Consider the following 15,663-nt stretch of genomic DNA (forward strand, 5'->3'; position numbering starts at 1 on the left):
GACATGAATTAAATTTCCCTAAAGAAGTGTAATTTGATAAGGACATGATTGCCCCAAAGGAAAATGTCTAAGAGCTATGTAAGTATTTCTCAGTATTTGAGCTAGGCCTGTTTCCATCAGTCACCTCACAATAAAAGTTCAGATATGCTCACAGACATTTTTACTAGGATGTGAAAGGGAAAAAAACAAAACACTTTGATCAGATCTTTTACAAAAATACATTTCCACCCTGATCCTCAACCCTTCTAGTTTTATTGATTGGCTAAATGTATCAGCAACTCAAAGTTCCTTACAAATCTTACTTTAGCACTGTTTAAAGCTTTTATTCACATTATGTACTCTAAAAATGTCAAACACTTAATATTAAAAAAGCTCCACCTGATTGTTCTGCTGTACTTTAGGGATAGTTCACCCAAACAAATGTTATACAGAATAATTTACCCAAACATTTAAACAAACCTGTGTGACTTTTTAATTTTAATTTTAAAATTACTGGTCCCCATCCACTTTCATTGAATGAGAAAAAAAAAAGCAGTTTGGACACTTAGATCGACATCTCCTTTGTGTCCCACAAAAGAAAGGTCATGCAGGTTTGGACGACATGCAGGTGAGTAAATTATAACATTTTCGTATTTGGGTGAACTACCCCTATAGGCTTTTAGTAAACACTTTCATTTACATTCTTGTGCAAACTGATGAAGGTTGTGGGACTAAAGCTATCAGCAGCACAGGACAAAATCAGACTTTATGAGTACATATAAGTGCTACTATGAGAAAGACATGATACTTGTATTTGATTCCACATAATGCTGTGCCACTATGCCAGTGGTTTTCAGTCTTGGTCCTGGTGACCCACTGCTCTGCACATTTTGTATGTCTCTCTCTAATCTTATATTCAGTTCATAGATCTCGCACCTAATGAGCTGATGATCTGAATCAAGTGTGATATATAAGGAAGACATAAAATGTGCAGAGCATTGAGTCCTCAGCACCAGGATTGAAAACAACTGCTCTATGTTTAACTAAGAGATTAGACATTCATGGAGTGACAGGGAAAGTGAAAGTGGAAACAGATCAGGTCAAACAAACTGCAACATCATGATAGGCAAAAAATATGAAATAGTCCGTTTTCTGTTCTGTCAACTGCACTAATTTTTCATTGAGGAAAAATAACAATGGAGATCATATTTGATTTTCATGACCAAATGAGTTTCCAGAAGAACCTCTGGAAAGAGCAGTCTGCTCAGAAGATGGGGAGGGGTAAATGATGAAGACGATGATGACCAAGAGAACAAAAGGTTTGGCGCTGCAAAAGTAGGTAGTGTGGCATTTCCAGCATGAAGGACAAGCAAATTAAAACTGAAGCTCTGGCATAATTTTCAAATAGGGTGCTGTGTGTGTACAGAGATAACAAAACTGTTACATTTGACTCTTGAATGCAAGCTTGATGTTATTGTAATGCCCAGGTTCCAAAAACTTACTTTCTCTTCTTATCTTTACATTTCTCTCTACAAATCTACATCCTGATTATTTGAGCTTATTTTTAAGAACCTTTGCTTAGTGTGGATGCAAATGAAGGGTAGTCCCCATTGTCCGTGTCCAGTGCTTTAAGATCAGTCATGTGTGTTGTTGAGGTGTAATGCAGCATCTGTGTACACACAGTCCAAAACAGTGTTTTGATGTGGAGGGGGTTTGGCACCGTGTGTGAATATGTTAAGCAGGGATGTGCAGGGAAGGTTGTGACTGGCGAGCAGGAGCGCTGCATCAGTTTGCCATTTCTTCACACAAGAAGAAGAGCAGATCCAACTGTACTTCAGCAGAGATATGATGAGGCATGTGGTTTCAGAGAGAACCCACTGAGCAACAGGCCTTCAACAGTCAGCCTGGAACACCTAGTTTCTGGAAGTTTGTCATCTTCATAGTCTCTTTGTCTTCAGTTCGATCTATCAGACTCTAAGGCTTTGCATGAGGTTAACAGTTCCAAGACAGTCAAACCCGGCCAGCATCGGCCGAACCATAAAGTTTTAAGATCTTTATATGCAATTTTAATAATATACACTCCTCTGCACAGCCAAGTGTACAATCAATAAATCCATAATGAGAATTATCTTGAGAATAATAGTAATAATGATACTAATATAGTCATCATGTGTGGGTTCAGCAGCCTTCTTTAGACATTCATCATGGTTGTTGCATATGTACAGGAAGTAATTTACATCTGGGGCGGGGGGGGGGGGGGGGGGGGGTGATTGGGTTTGGGCAGCAAGGGTCAAAGGTGAGAGGTCATGATGTTATCTGAGTCTCTTCTCTGCAGAGTAGATGGACATGTAGTAGTCATTACTGCCCACGGCCAGATGAGGCTGAGGAGGTCAAAGAAAAGGAGGAGGATTATATTTATATTTATTAATATAAATATATTTATATTTATAATTATAATTATATATGTAAAGTTTTTTATTTTCTATTACAGTGTTACCATAGAAATTATTTTTGTTTTGTTGGCCAATACTACAGTGGTCTTATTTTATATTGACATCTGTCAATATATCATGAGAATAAATGGAAAAGTAAAAAAAGCTTGCATTGAATCCATTGTATATAAATAATAATGGGAGGCATTACTGATAAGTAGAAAATAAGTAGTATTTGGCTGGTCTTCCATATCTTCCATAAAGCCTTAAATGTATTATTTGACTGACTGATTTATAATCTACAGCATGTGTGCTATTTGCTTATCAAGATGCTGTTATACCTATTTGTACATTTTCTTTCTTACTTTTAATTCTCCTCTATTAATACTCTTAAGTTTATTATTTGATTTGCTATGATTGATATATTTCAAAATTGCCTTTATGTGCTCATTGTTCAAAATGTAGCAATAAAAACGTAACAGCTTTTTTTTTTTTATCTTGAGCAAGAATATTATTTTGAACACTGGTCAAAAGTACTATATATTTCTTGAGAGGTAAAACATTGGGGAAAAAAACCCTCAGTGCATCTTTAAATTTAAGTGTCAGTATAAAAAAAAAATGATGTACAGATGTGGATCAACTGTGGCTTGTCTTTAAGCTCCTCAGTATCGGTAGTGATGGTTAAATTATCCTAAATTATCCTTTTTTAGTAGTCTCTGGAAGTCCAATTCATTCACAATTCAAGTGGTTCAAAAAATCAATTCACAGATTCATTTGAATCCCTGAGCAGCAGTTTATTTTTTGTAGAAAAATATTTATTTACATGCTGCTATTCATCACTATGTTTTCAAGTTATAGATTTGGGTGTTTTCAAATAAGTTTCATTCAGTTTGTTTATTTAGGGAAGCTTTATGCCATCATGCTAATGTCATGATAATTTTTGTTTTAGTACTATACTGCTCTCATAGTACAAAACAAGTTATATGATACATTTAAAAATATTGCCCCCTCAGGTAGCTTTAGTATAGTTAGTTACTTTTGTTAGTAGTGTTAAGGAATTTTTTAACTAATTATGACAAACATTTATTTTTCTTGCAGGATTAACATTTATATGCTTTTGAACAGAGCTCTTGACAAAATGTACCAAAACTTTAGCCAAAGTTAAAATTGTTAAAATAACGGCAGCATATGGCCATGGTTAGACTGCTATCTAAATATAATAACCCCATGACTTGTAATGAGCTGAGTAATCAAAAAAGCTAAATTCACTTTGCCAAAGAAGGGAGAAGTAGCTGAAATTGCACATATGTAGAACCAATCGTATTAGAGAACAATTATGTGATGAGTAAAAAGTCATGCTACCTTTGCTATGTACCTATCCTATATAAACTGTTGTATTTCCTTTTGCTGGTGGGATTCTCTGTGATTTATACGAGGTCCTCCTGGCTATGATGAAAGCATATTCAAAGGCATTGTCTGGAGTCTGTCTGGTTACTGCAGCGCAGCAGGTTAGTGAAACACTAAAGACCTTATTCCCAAGTGATAGTTTTGATAAAGGGCGAGACGTCATCCAACTCATCTGACGTCGATTAGGAGATGCCCCAGGTATAAGTCAGGTGCGTAGGGTAATTTATACCAAAGTAGCTTGACTTTTGTTTAACTACTTTTTAAGCGTAATTAAAAGCTTGACAGCTTACAGTTAAAAATAGCTTTCCCAACACTGCAGCTTATAGAAATAACAGCTTATAGAAATAAGGGACAAGGTCTTCATTGAGAAATGTGTCTTACCCAATAAGGGTGGAAGGCCAGGCAGCTGATGGCTCCAATTCTTTGCCCCATGAAACCATCATAGTATTTAATGTTGCTGATCACATCCCCACTGGAGTTATACACAGCTATAAACTGATTCATAGAGCCACTAGAGAGAGAAAGATAAAAAAGGGAATAAATGAGTTACAAGCATTTCAGGACTGAATTATATCATGAACATGACATTCCTCTGCATTTTATTCAGGCCCTGTAACCTGATTTAGAAAAAGTGCAATGAGAACTGTTTCTTTAAAGTGCCCCGATTATGCTATTTTAAAGGCTCCTAATTTTGTTTTGGAGGTCTCCTACAACAGGTTTACATGCAAAAAACAGTTAAATTTTCTCATAAAATACATTGCACATCACCACATTTTTCAATGATTCTGGAACAACTCAATAGATGAATCAGTCTCTCTAAATCCCTCATTTCTGAGAGCCTACTCTTCTCTGATTGGCCAGATGGCCCAGTCTGTTGATACTGGTCTACAGCGACTGTCGGAAGCTACACGGCAATTACCATAACTGAACGTCATCTCTGTCCGGAGGCTTCCTACAGCTCAGCGATTGAACTGTAATGACAGTAATGATGACGTTGATTTTACAATATTGTTTTGAGCGTGAGTCCGATGACGAAACATTGGAAGAACTAGTTATTCAACCCGAACCTCCATCGCAAGGACGACTCGAGCAAGACGTTTCTCAGTGATACACTACTCAGTTTGAGGTACATTATGAGATGTTTCAACTGTAATTCATCACCATCAGCATTAACAAGTGTATGTCCATCAACAAACCGATGTGTATATTTCTAATTTATTGCGGTGCACATGCGGGAACTATATTAACTGTATCAATAATGGTGCATATGTTTGCCCAGCGCTAACGTGAATAACTGATGTAATAAATGCTTGTAAAACAAATCTTGCTCCATCCTTTATCCTCAAAGTAGTAAGAATAACAGACAATCTGCATTAAAGGTGCCATAGGTGATTCTCTGCAGAAACATTTTGTTATGCTGGTTAAAAAGTCTCCTCATATCCTGATAGCAATCACTCTGTTAAGCGTCTAAATGTATTTTTTATAAATATATGTTGTCTATAGAAGGAGTAGGACCATACAATGTTTGTTCAATCGTTGCGTTCGGTCCGAACGGTCCTATAGCATGTGTTCCCTGTCAGTCAACGTGTGTTTGCATACCACTGCGCAGGCTGTTCACGCAGACATAATAAGTCATCAGCCCGTTCAAGTATGCTGTGCGGACAGAGCAAGAATGGCAGGCAAACAGCAACAACCTAACTTTCCTTCTGAACCGACTGGTAAAGGATCTACGATCTATATATCTTCATCGGAGCCAAGCAGACTCTCATCGTGGACACCCTGTCATGCAAGAAATATTATTACACACTGAAATTTTGCTAGCTAAACAAACCGAAAACTTGCTGCATCTAATTCTGTTTTTAAGAATTTGTTTATGTTTGGTATTGTAGTGTTACTATAAAGTTTTCTCACCGGTGAATGACACATGATATTGGTATTGCAGTAACGTTGTTTTCGGTCTTCTTGGCTTCATGCTTTCAGGAGGCTTGGCTTTGGATGGCGATTTGTAGGGAGGGTGGGATGTACGCTTTTAGTGCTATCAGGCTAAAGTTAGCATTTTCACAGATATCGTACAGCACCTTTAATAGATGCAGTTTTAGGTAATAGTGGCCCACAGCTGATTAGCAGAAGCATTTCAGTAAGACAGTAATAACGTGATTTAGCCGGTTAGCCAGAAACTTACACAATATAAAACACAAAACGAAGTATTTTGAACACCCAGTAAAAATATATCATCAATAATTATTCATACTTACAGCTTGTGATTGAGGTGCAAGTTAGTCAAAATATAGTGGGTACCGACCCATCTTTCTAAAGCAAGCGCTTTAAGAATCCCGCATGGACTTGAGAAGCAGTCGTCAGTAAAACGAAGTGCTGTGGGCTAGTAAAGTTGTTCGCGGATGGACAACGTACAACAGGTGGGCATTATGCAAACGTATCTTCTAGTGACGTAGGACCATAAAGCAGTAGGATTCAAATAAAAAACAACTCGTATTAGCGGTTCAGAGTCGATTCTTTCTTTTGGGAGACAACTTTATTTATTGTGCACTTTCGACTTAACAACTTTGCAGAACGTTTACATTCACAAACAGCTATATTACACACTGCATGAAAGGGTATATTTGAAAAACCATAATAAGGGCACTTTAAATAAACTGACTTTAAAAATGAACTACAAATGTGATGTTACAAGCAGAATCATTAATAACTTTAGTCAAGTTTTTTTCTAAACAGCAATATTTTTGCACAATGGAACTGATTGTATGGATTATATGGATTGTATAAAGGTGCATGTGCATCTCTCACCAAGCAAACAGGTTTGCCTGTGGATGGATGTCCAAAGCTGTCAGTCCTTTCACTGTCTGCAAGATGTTGATTGATTCTGGCATCCGTGGGTCAAAAAAACGCACATCCCCATTCACACTAAAAGAGAGGGGAACCAAATTGTGAAGTGACTACAAAAAGAGAGTAAGTTCTATGATGAAGTGATTTAAATGATGTGGGAGAAAAAAGCAGTTACCTGACACTGATAATGTGTCCTTCGGGCTCCTTCTGCAAGTGTGCCTTCACCACCCAAGCACCGTGTTCCCTATACGTCATCACACGACTGGAAAAAAAGAGATATTTGGGTAGTATAAGCCAATCATTCCATAAAAATTAGGAAGCATCATTGAACACTAGAGGGAGCTGGAGGAATAACCAGAACACAGAAAAACAGTGATTAGTAGCATAGTGAATAAATCATAATAGTTCTTTAGAAGGGTGTTGCTTACACTATGGGCATTTTTGGAACTATGGACTTACACTACTATTCACTATTACTAGTCTTGGGTCAGTAAGTTTTTTTTATTTTTTATTTTTATTCTTTTATGGGATGCATTAAAGGCATAGTCCACCGAAAAATGAAAATTCCATCATCATTTCTTCAGCCTCATATCATTAAAACCTGTATGCATTTCTTTCTTCTACTGAACACATGTATGCATTTTTGTCCATGCATTGTGAGTCAATGGGAACCAAAACGGTCAGGTTTAGAAATTAAGAAATACAGGTTTGGAACGACATGAGAGTGAGTAAATGATGGCAGAATTTTCATTTTTCGGTGGACCATCCCTTTAAATTGATCGAAATGACAGAAAAGACATTAACATTATGTTACAAAAACAACATCACAAAAAGAATCTATTTGAAATAAACGTTGTTCTTTTGAACTTTCTATTCATCAAAGAATCCTGGAGGGGAAAAAAATACTAACAAAAACCATCAGTGTATTTACAAGTATCACTGGAGAATTTGGAGGAATTTCAAGAGTTGAACCAGTCATTTCTATCACAGTGCAACTTACACCACATCTCATAATATCATAACCGACAATATGTAATATCATATCATATTTTGTTTAAATACATTCTATCATGGAGATAATTTCAATGTTCAATTTAAATTTTTCTTACATCATTTGACAAATTGACAGCATGATTGGAAATATTTCATAATAAATGTATTGTTAACAAGTGATATTTAGCATTATTTGTCTGTTACTTTACACATGCCTCCTATTTTAATCATGTTTTTTACTGACAATGTTATCTCTTTGATAACCAAGAACACTAGCTTTTTTTTTTTTTAAACCTTTTTTACTAGTGGAATTTTTTTTAAATATATATATATATATATTATGCCACAATTAAATTAGTGGGTTTTTTTGGTGTAAAAATTTATATAAATCAGTTTCACACAAAAAATATTGAAATTGTTTAGGTATAGATATGATATTTTCACATTTTAAGAATTAAAGTGTGAATTTGAAAAAATGGTGAACATTTTAGACCATTTTAAAAGTAACCAGAAGAAACACCCTTAAAGGTGAACTAAGTAACTTTTTTATCTTAACCGAACAGCTTCGGAGTCATTGGAATGGTTATATGACTGTTTTCGGGTTGAATGGTGGTCTTCTCGCACCCCTCGAGCGCCTGTGAGACGAAAAACCACCCTTGCAACTTTGGAACTCAAAAACAGTGTGACACAGGAAATGTCAGCCTGAGCTGTGGGACACAGAGGTGGAGTGTTTAAAGGTGCATGAAAGAAAATAAATAATAATGCACAGAAGAGAGCTGACGGATGTGCAGGCAGAGGGGAAATCTTGAATGTTTGGAAATGCTAGCACTGGAGGGAGCTGTTAAATTAGCATTATTTAAATATTCATAGGGCTTTTTATGACTTAATTACACTGTTTTCTCATGGAATCTGCAGGTGATAGTGTGTGAACACATGGAGGCAGCTGCGGCTCATCTGTATGGGCAGGTGGGGCAGAGCCCCACCAAAATATTCGTACACTGAAAGGTAAAATAAAGAATTTTGTATCAAAATATCCAAAAAACTACTTGCAAAGTGTTATATATTTCTTTCAATTGTGTACTTCCATTATCCTAAATGTTTCCAAGAATTTGTAAATTGAGAGAAATTCACAATTTTAAAAAGTGCCTGTCCCTGTTCACTTGTCGCCTGTCAATGATGTAATATCCGCGTTATTCCTGGTTTCCGCTTGTACTGCCATAGTAACCATGGTGACAGACGTGGACAACTGCGTAGTGCATAAGGTCTAGCAGGACGCTGTTGTTGTTTCGTTCAAACATTATGGACCATGGCAAGCAGACTTTGGGACAAAAGGAGAACTAAAACGAGGATCAATATTAGCGTGGCGTTTTCGAGATGCCGAGAGCTCCACGTCCACGACTAACTTGGACTTGGACACTGAGCTTCACGAGTCACGACTTGACAGGGACGCCGATCTTGCATGTACTTTATTAGACAGGTGAGCAAATGTACATAAAACAAATCAATGTTATATAGCTCAACATGATGAAATGTTGGAATATGATCAATATGTTATTCTAATGTTTATCTAGCTTACTGCTATTCTCATATAGCCAACAAACTAACACAGAATAACATTATAACTTTCAACACACTCAAATGCTGTTTAGTATGATAGTGTAATGTTAGACCAAGTGAAACAGCGCTGCATTACCTCACAAGTATAATTTGTCAAATAAACTGACCTGTGTGAGTATTAATTCTGCACTTGCGGGTAGTTCGGTAGAATTAAATGTCCTTATTCCTTTATATCCGCGGGACTTGCGTGTGGCGCTGATATCTGTCTCTCATTAGCAATCGCGCCCTGCTTCATACCACAGTCATGTTAAAAAACATGAATGTTTTCACTCATCCATAAACATTATTAGATCCATCAGCATGACGGCAAGTTCTATAATTCCGCTTATCACTGCGTCATCAACCTAAGCCTTTGTTATTGTAAGAGGTTAGCGACCCCTAGCGGCGAAAAAAAACAAAAAAAACAAACATTGTAGCTTGAATTAATAATAAATTAGAAATGTGTTCAGCATTCTGCAACAAATATTTTTCGGATTTTCTATACTATCGTAAAGTGAGCAGGATATATTAAAATGTAGCGCATGGATTTGGCAGGCATGTATTCATGATACTAAGTGGGGCAGCCAGTCTCTGAGCCCTCCCTAGCTCTACAGTGCCCCACAAATTTAAATCTGTGGTGAAAAATGGAACTGCAGTTGGAGTGAAAAATGAAAAATGGATCAGTTCAGTAACTAGTTGGCATGTCTGTTCTTCTTGTGTGGAGTAGCATATCAAATTAATGAAATTAAAAACCCTTTAGTTTAAACATGCTCATGTGAATAGCCTTTATATACAGTAGTTCTTTTGTGTTTATTTTATGTTTGTTCTGAGAATAGACATGACTTTTTTCCTTACTGGAATTCCTAACTTGTAATATTCTAAAACAACATTCTGATACAATAAAACATTTTATTGCTAAATTCTAAGATGACATTTGTTGTGTATTCTAAAGTCTGTCAATCCTCATTAGAGTGCCACCCTCAGGCTGAATAACGCAAGGACATTAGAATTCTGTCAAAAGTGTGTCTAATGTTCACCGATTAGGATATAAAGCTTACAAAATGTTTATCATAAACTAGCACTAAGACCCAGAATGTGCCCTACCCAAATTTACGGCCAGGAACCGCTACTGCATGAAGGTGTGGCAGATTGTTCCAGATACTTTTATCCAACCATATCAAATGCAAGACAAAACGGACCAAGTGGTGCTGGACAGGACTTGCCTGTAGCCACCAGACTGCTGATTCATTTTCTGATCTAGCCAATTAGAAATGATTTCAGATTTCAAGACATCTGAATTATGAATTTATACTAGTTGTGGCGGCACATCAGAGATGAATATTCAATAATATAACTCTTTTTAAAGGATTCTGTGATTTGATTCTCCCCAATGCTCAATAATACAATTGCATATTAATACAATTAGAGCTCTGTAAAACGTGACACACCATTCGTTAGGTCCCATTCTGCGGTCGTACACCCGAACAGATCCGTCTCCAAGACCTGCAGCTACAAGTGACCGCTGAGGATCACATGACAGGCTGGTCACACAGCTGTCTGCTCCTGTTGGGATGTCCTGCAACACAGAAAGCTGAATGAAAGGCTGAAAGGTGTGCAGTTTTCATGCCATGTGAGACAACAATCTAAATCCTCAGGGCTTAAATTAGGTCTGCAAAATCACCAATGCAATACAGTACATCTCAGAATACATGTCAAGCTTCAGTACTCAAAATCATAATATTATCATAAAATATTATTGAATTATGCCTGAAAGTGCACCAAATGTGTGAGAGAGACCAAGCCTATCCATGAGAACTGAACTGCATGATCAGTTTCAGTCTTCTCTTGCGCTTCACTTCTGTCCAGCAAGACGTCTCATAAAAGCAGTTCTAACCGCACAGTGAAATACTAATTTTAGAGATCCCACTTATTTAGACAAATTGTGAAATAATTAAACTGAAGAATACTCACCAAAACAATAATACAAGAATCTGCAATATCAGTCAATGGAAATGTTCAATTATGAAAACTCTCGGAATAGTTTTTAGAATGTTATTGAATATGGCAATGTTAATGTATTTGGTCTGACTCTGGGCAGACTAGACATGCTACGCTGCTGCTGCAGAGCAAGTATGAACTTTCTGCTGCTATACAGACAAGCTGCTTTGAGCATGTAAGATATGCTGCTACTTCATAAATACACATACATAAATCCTTTAGTAGATCTAAACAGGTGGAGTTGGGAAAGATGGAGGATTTCAGATTAACTTTGATAACGCACTGCAGGACTAGGCTTCAGCAAACACTGAACCAGACTAGGAACTCTGCAGGATCAGCAGAGGCTAATCAGCTTGTGCCATGCGGTAATGATGTGATTGCTTGCAAATTGCATTTAAAGGACCAATCAGCCTGCGCCCTCTAGAGTTTCATGACTGCACTATATATTCAGGTCACCCCACAGATTTACCGTATTGTTCCGAATATAAGACAATGTTTTTTTCTTGGAAATACATCTGAAAAAATGGGGTTGTCTTATATTCGGGGTCTAAACTTTTACATGTCAACAATACACCCGCAACAATAGTGAGCACCAAATACGTGTAGAATGAGTGTTTCCCCCAGGACTGATAAACGTAGCGGAGTCAAACAACTCTCATTAAGCAACCAAGAAATAGGGTGTCAGAGTTTAATGTTAGAAGATGATGAGCCCAAAAAGACAGTCTTAAAAATGCTAACAGTTAAAGAAAAGCTTACCGCGGTCCTAAAAGCAGCACTTCGAAAAAACTGACAGGCAAGTGTGTCAGTACGTAGCCAAAAAAAGAAATGAGGGGATGCCCATAACCAGAGCAGTCATCCAGCTGAAGGCACTAGAAATCGCCAAAAAGCATACCCACCAGAGAGGCCCATCATTTCTTATTTCGGCTACATACTGATGCACTTGCCTGTCAATATCCTCGAAGCGGCCGCTAAAAATGATGCAACGTAATGGATTAGCGCTTGCCCTCCGACTTCAGGGAGAACCTGATGTCTTTTCAGTGCTATGAGATCGGCCTAAGGAAAAAAAACATTCATATCCTCTGGATCAGATAATGCGGATCAAACACCTGTGTTTTTTGACATGCCAGCATCTGTCACTGTACATAAAAAAGGGGAGAAATCAGTCACAGTGAAATCTACTAAATGAGAACTTCAGGTTATTTTTATGGTAGCTATGCAACAGTGTTTATTTCTGAATGTGATTGTTGTTGGTACATTTTACCAGTATTTACCATACTTTAAATACAAAAATAAAATTTAAACATGACAAATATGCAATATGAAAATTACTTTCAAATAAAGTATTTTCTTTAAAAAATAAGATTTGCTCTCCAAAAAGCCTTTTCCAAAAGGTACATCTTGAAAACGGGGGGTTGTCTTATATTCGGAAAAATACGGTACTATAGGATTTAGGTCTAAGCTCTGGATGGGCCATTCCAAAACATAAATCTTTATTTGCCGAAACAATTCTTTTGTTGATTTAGATGTGTGCTTTGGATCATTGTCATTCTGTAAGGTTGAAAGGTCTCTTTATTTTCAGCTTTTTTGCAGATACCAGAAGGTTCTGTGCCAAAATCGACTGGTACTTGGAGCTATTCATGATTCCCTACATCTTCACAAAGTCAGAAAAGGCTTGTGTCTTGCCACCAGTACTTGCTAGAAAGAGTTGCAACAGCCTCCTTGAATAGTTTACTCTTTGTCTTGTGATTAATTTTGGAGGAACATTTTTCTTGATAATGTTACTTTTCATATCTTCACTGTGATCCATGGTATATCTAATTCCTTGGAAATTTCATGTAGCCTTCACCTGAGCGATACCTTTCGACAATAAGATCCCATTGATGCCTCGTAAGCTTTTTGTGGCCCATGGCTCTTGTAGTAGCATGCAACCAAGATGATGTCAGAAAAATCGAAGTAGTATTTGGGAAGTTATTGGAGAAGTATCTGGAGTTAATCACAGTCAGTGCGAGAATCAGAGTGAAGACAGTTGTGTACTATTTCACGTGAGCTTGATGATTAGTTGATTCTCAACACAGCCACATAACCAATTATAAAAGGGTGTGCACATTTATGCAGTTAGGTTATTTTTATTTTTATCAGTTTTTCAGTGGCATTAGATATGTTGTAATTTTTACATTAAAGGTGCAAAAGTTTTGATATTCATTTTTACATCACAAAAACCAGCTGTTTTAACAGGGTATGTAGACCTTTTATTTCCACTGTAAATGATGGAGCTACAAAGCTCGCCTGGGAGCGATGTGTTTAAGATGAAGGGATGTGTGTGTGTGTTTGTGTGTAGTACCTGCACTTTCATTTCTCTTTCTGTGTCCCAGATCCGGATGACTCGAACGTCACCTGACGTCATCAAGAGGCCAGTCTCCTGCTCCCAGTCCACCACCATACCTGCACCTTCAAGAGAGTAGGGGAGGTTTCACACATACAAACTCAAATATATGACTCCCTGGGCTCTCCTAACACGTCTGTTCATTACGATAAAAGATAATACAATCACACTCACCTGTTTTTCATAATTGTAAAACATGGATTAATGTATCATAATTTTGTCTCAACACTTTCATGAATTGTGTCATAAAACACTCAATACTGCATCTTTAACCTCTTGACTACCAATTATAGACAGCGACAGTAGACTTAACAGTTTTTTTGTTTGGTTGTGTTCGGTTTTTAATCAAGACTCCAATTTTAATGCTCTCTTCAGGAAATAATTCACATTTTGGTAGCTGCAAACTGTGTATCCTCATTTCTTGTATTTAATGTAGTGTGGGTCATATTTTCTCTTGTGTTTACTTTGTTATATTTATGGTTTTCAAGGATAAGGGCTTGTGTATGTGAACAGACACCACACACCACAGTTTTATGTGCTTGCTGAACATTTAATTTCAAAACTATGAGCATTAATAGGGAGTTGGTTCTCCCTTTGCTGCTATAATAGCTTCCAATTTTATGGGAATGTTTTTCATTATAAGTTGGATCATGGCTGTTGGGATGTTCAGACACAAGAGCATGAGTGAGCACCAGGCATTGATTTTGCCATTGAAATTCAACCCAAATATGATCAGTAGGGTTCAAGTGCCTGATGTATAAATGTACAAAATGGCCACTGAAATATGCATACACAATTTCCCATGCACATATCAGGATTTACAAAAAATAAACTAAATAAATAAGTGTGCAACATTCGCAAACTCTAGACCAATGCGTAAACACATTTGTTAACTGGTGCGAGTGAAGTAATGAAGTAAACAAAATGATTTTAAACTCTGTTTAGAGCCTACAAATTTATATTAAATATGCCACTCTCATTAATGGAATTAATCCCTCAAATTAGATCAAATCATTATCCAGAAGTGAAATATATTTATGAATTTAAATAGAAATATTTGAAGTTGATGTGCTGCTTTTAAACATTTTTCCTGTGGAATGCTGCGTTTTAATGGTTTTAATGTTTTAATGACAATTATATTGAGATGGTCGCATGATAATATCTATTTAATGATACACTCACCTAAAGGATTATTAGGAACACCATACTAATACTGTGTTTGACCCCCTTTCGTCTTCAGAACTGCCTTAATTCTACGTGGCATTGATTCAACAAGGTGCTGAAAGCATTCTTTAGAAATGTTGGCCCATATTGATAGGATAGCATCTTGCAGTTGATGGAGATTTCTGGGATGCACATCCAGGGCACGAAGCTCCCGTTCCACCACATCCCAAAGATGCTCTATTGGGTTGAGATCTGGTGACTGTGGGGGCCATTTTAGTACAGTGAACTCATTGTCATGTTCAAGAAACCAATTTGAAATGATTCGAGCTTTGTGACATGGTGCATTATCCTGCTGGAAGTAGCCATCAGAGGAAATAGAAATCGAGACTCATCAGACCAGGCAACATTTTTCCAGTCTTCAACTGTCCAATTTTGGTGAGCTCGTGCAAATTGTAGCCTCTTTTTCCTATTTGTAGTGGAGATGAGTGGTACCCGGTGGGGTCTTCTGCTGTTGTAGCCCATCCGCCTCAAGGTTGTGCGTGTTGTGGCTTCACAAATGCTTTGCTGCATTCCTCGGTTGTAACGAGTGGTTATTTCAGTCAAAGTTGCTCTTCTATCAGCTTGAATCAGTCGGCCCATTCTCCTCTGACCTCTAGCATCAACAAGGCATTTTCTCCCACAGGACTGCCGCATACTGGATGTTTTTCCCTTTTCACACCATTCTTTGTAAACCCTAGAAATGGTTGTGCGTGAAAATCCCAGTAACTGAGCAGATTGTGAAATACTCAGACCGGCCCGTCTGGCACCAACAACCATGCCACGCTCAAAATTGCTTAAATCACCTTTCTTTCCCATTCTGACATTCAG

At 37.3% G+C, this 15,663-nt stretch overlaps 1 protein-coding gene across 5 annotated transcripts in view; it reads right to left on the reverse strand.

The window, feature by feature from the left end:
* Positions 1-237: 237 nt before the first annotated feature.
* Positions 238-15,663, reverse strand: part of rptor (regulatory associated protein of MTOR, complex 1) — a 339,338-nt gene continuing 323,912 nt past the window's right edge. For all 5 annotated transcript variants that reach the window (XM_084128075.1, XM_084128073.1, XM_084128074.1 and 2 more), the window contains 6 exons: positions 13,591-13,697; positions 10,700-10,827; positions 6,838-6,924; positions 6,624-6,740; positions 4,200-4,329; positions 238-2,360 (listed from right to left, as the gene is read on the reverse strand). In XM_084128075.1, coding sequence (XP_083984201.1) covers positions 2,292-2,360; positions 4,200-4,329; positions 6,624-6,740; positions 6,838-6,924; positions 10,700-10,827; positions 13,591-13,697 — 638 coding nt within the window. In that variant the 3' untranslated portion in view covers positions 238-2,291. The remainder of the gene's footprint in view (positions 2,361-4,199; positions 4,330-6,623; positions 6,741-6,837; positions 6,925-10,699; positions 10,828-13,590; positions 13,698-15,663) is intronic.

This window comes from Abramis brama (assembly GCF_963993115.1).
Source record: "Abramis brama genome assembly, chromosome: 11".
NCBI classification, from domain to species: domain Eukaryota; kingdom Metazoa; phylum Chordata; class Actinopteri; order Cypriniformes; family Leuciscidae; genus Abramis; species Abramis brama.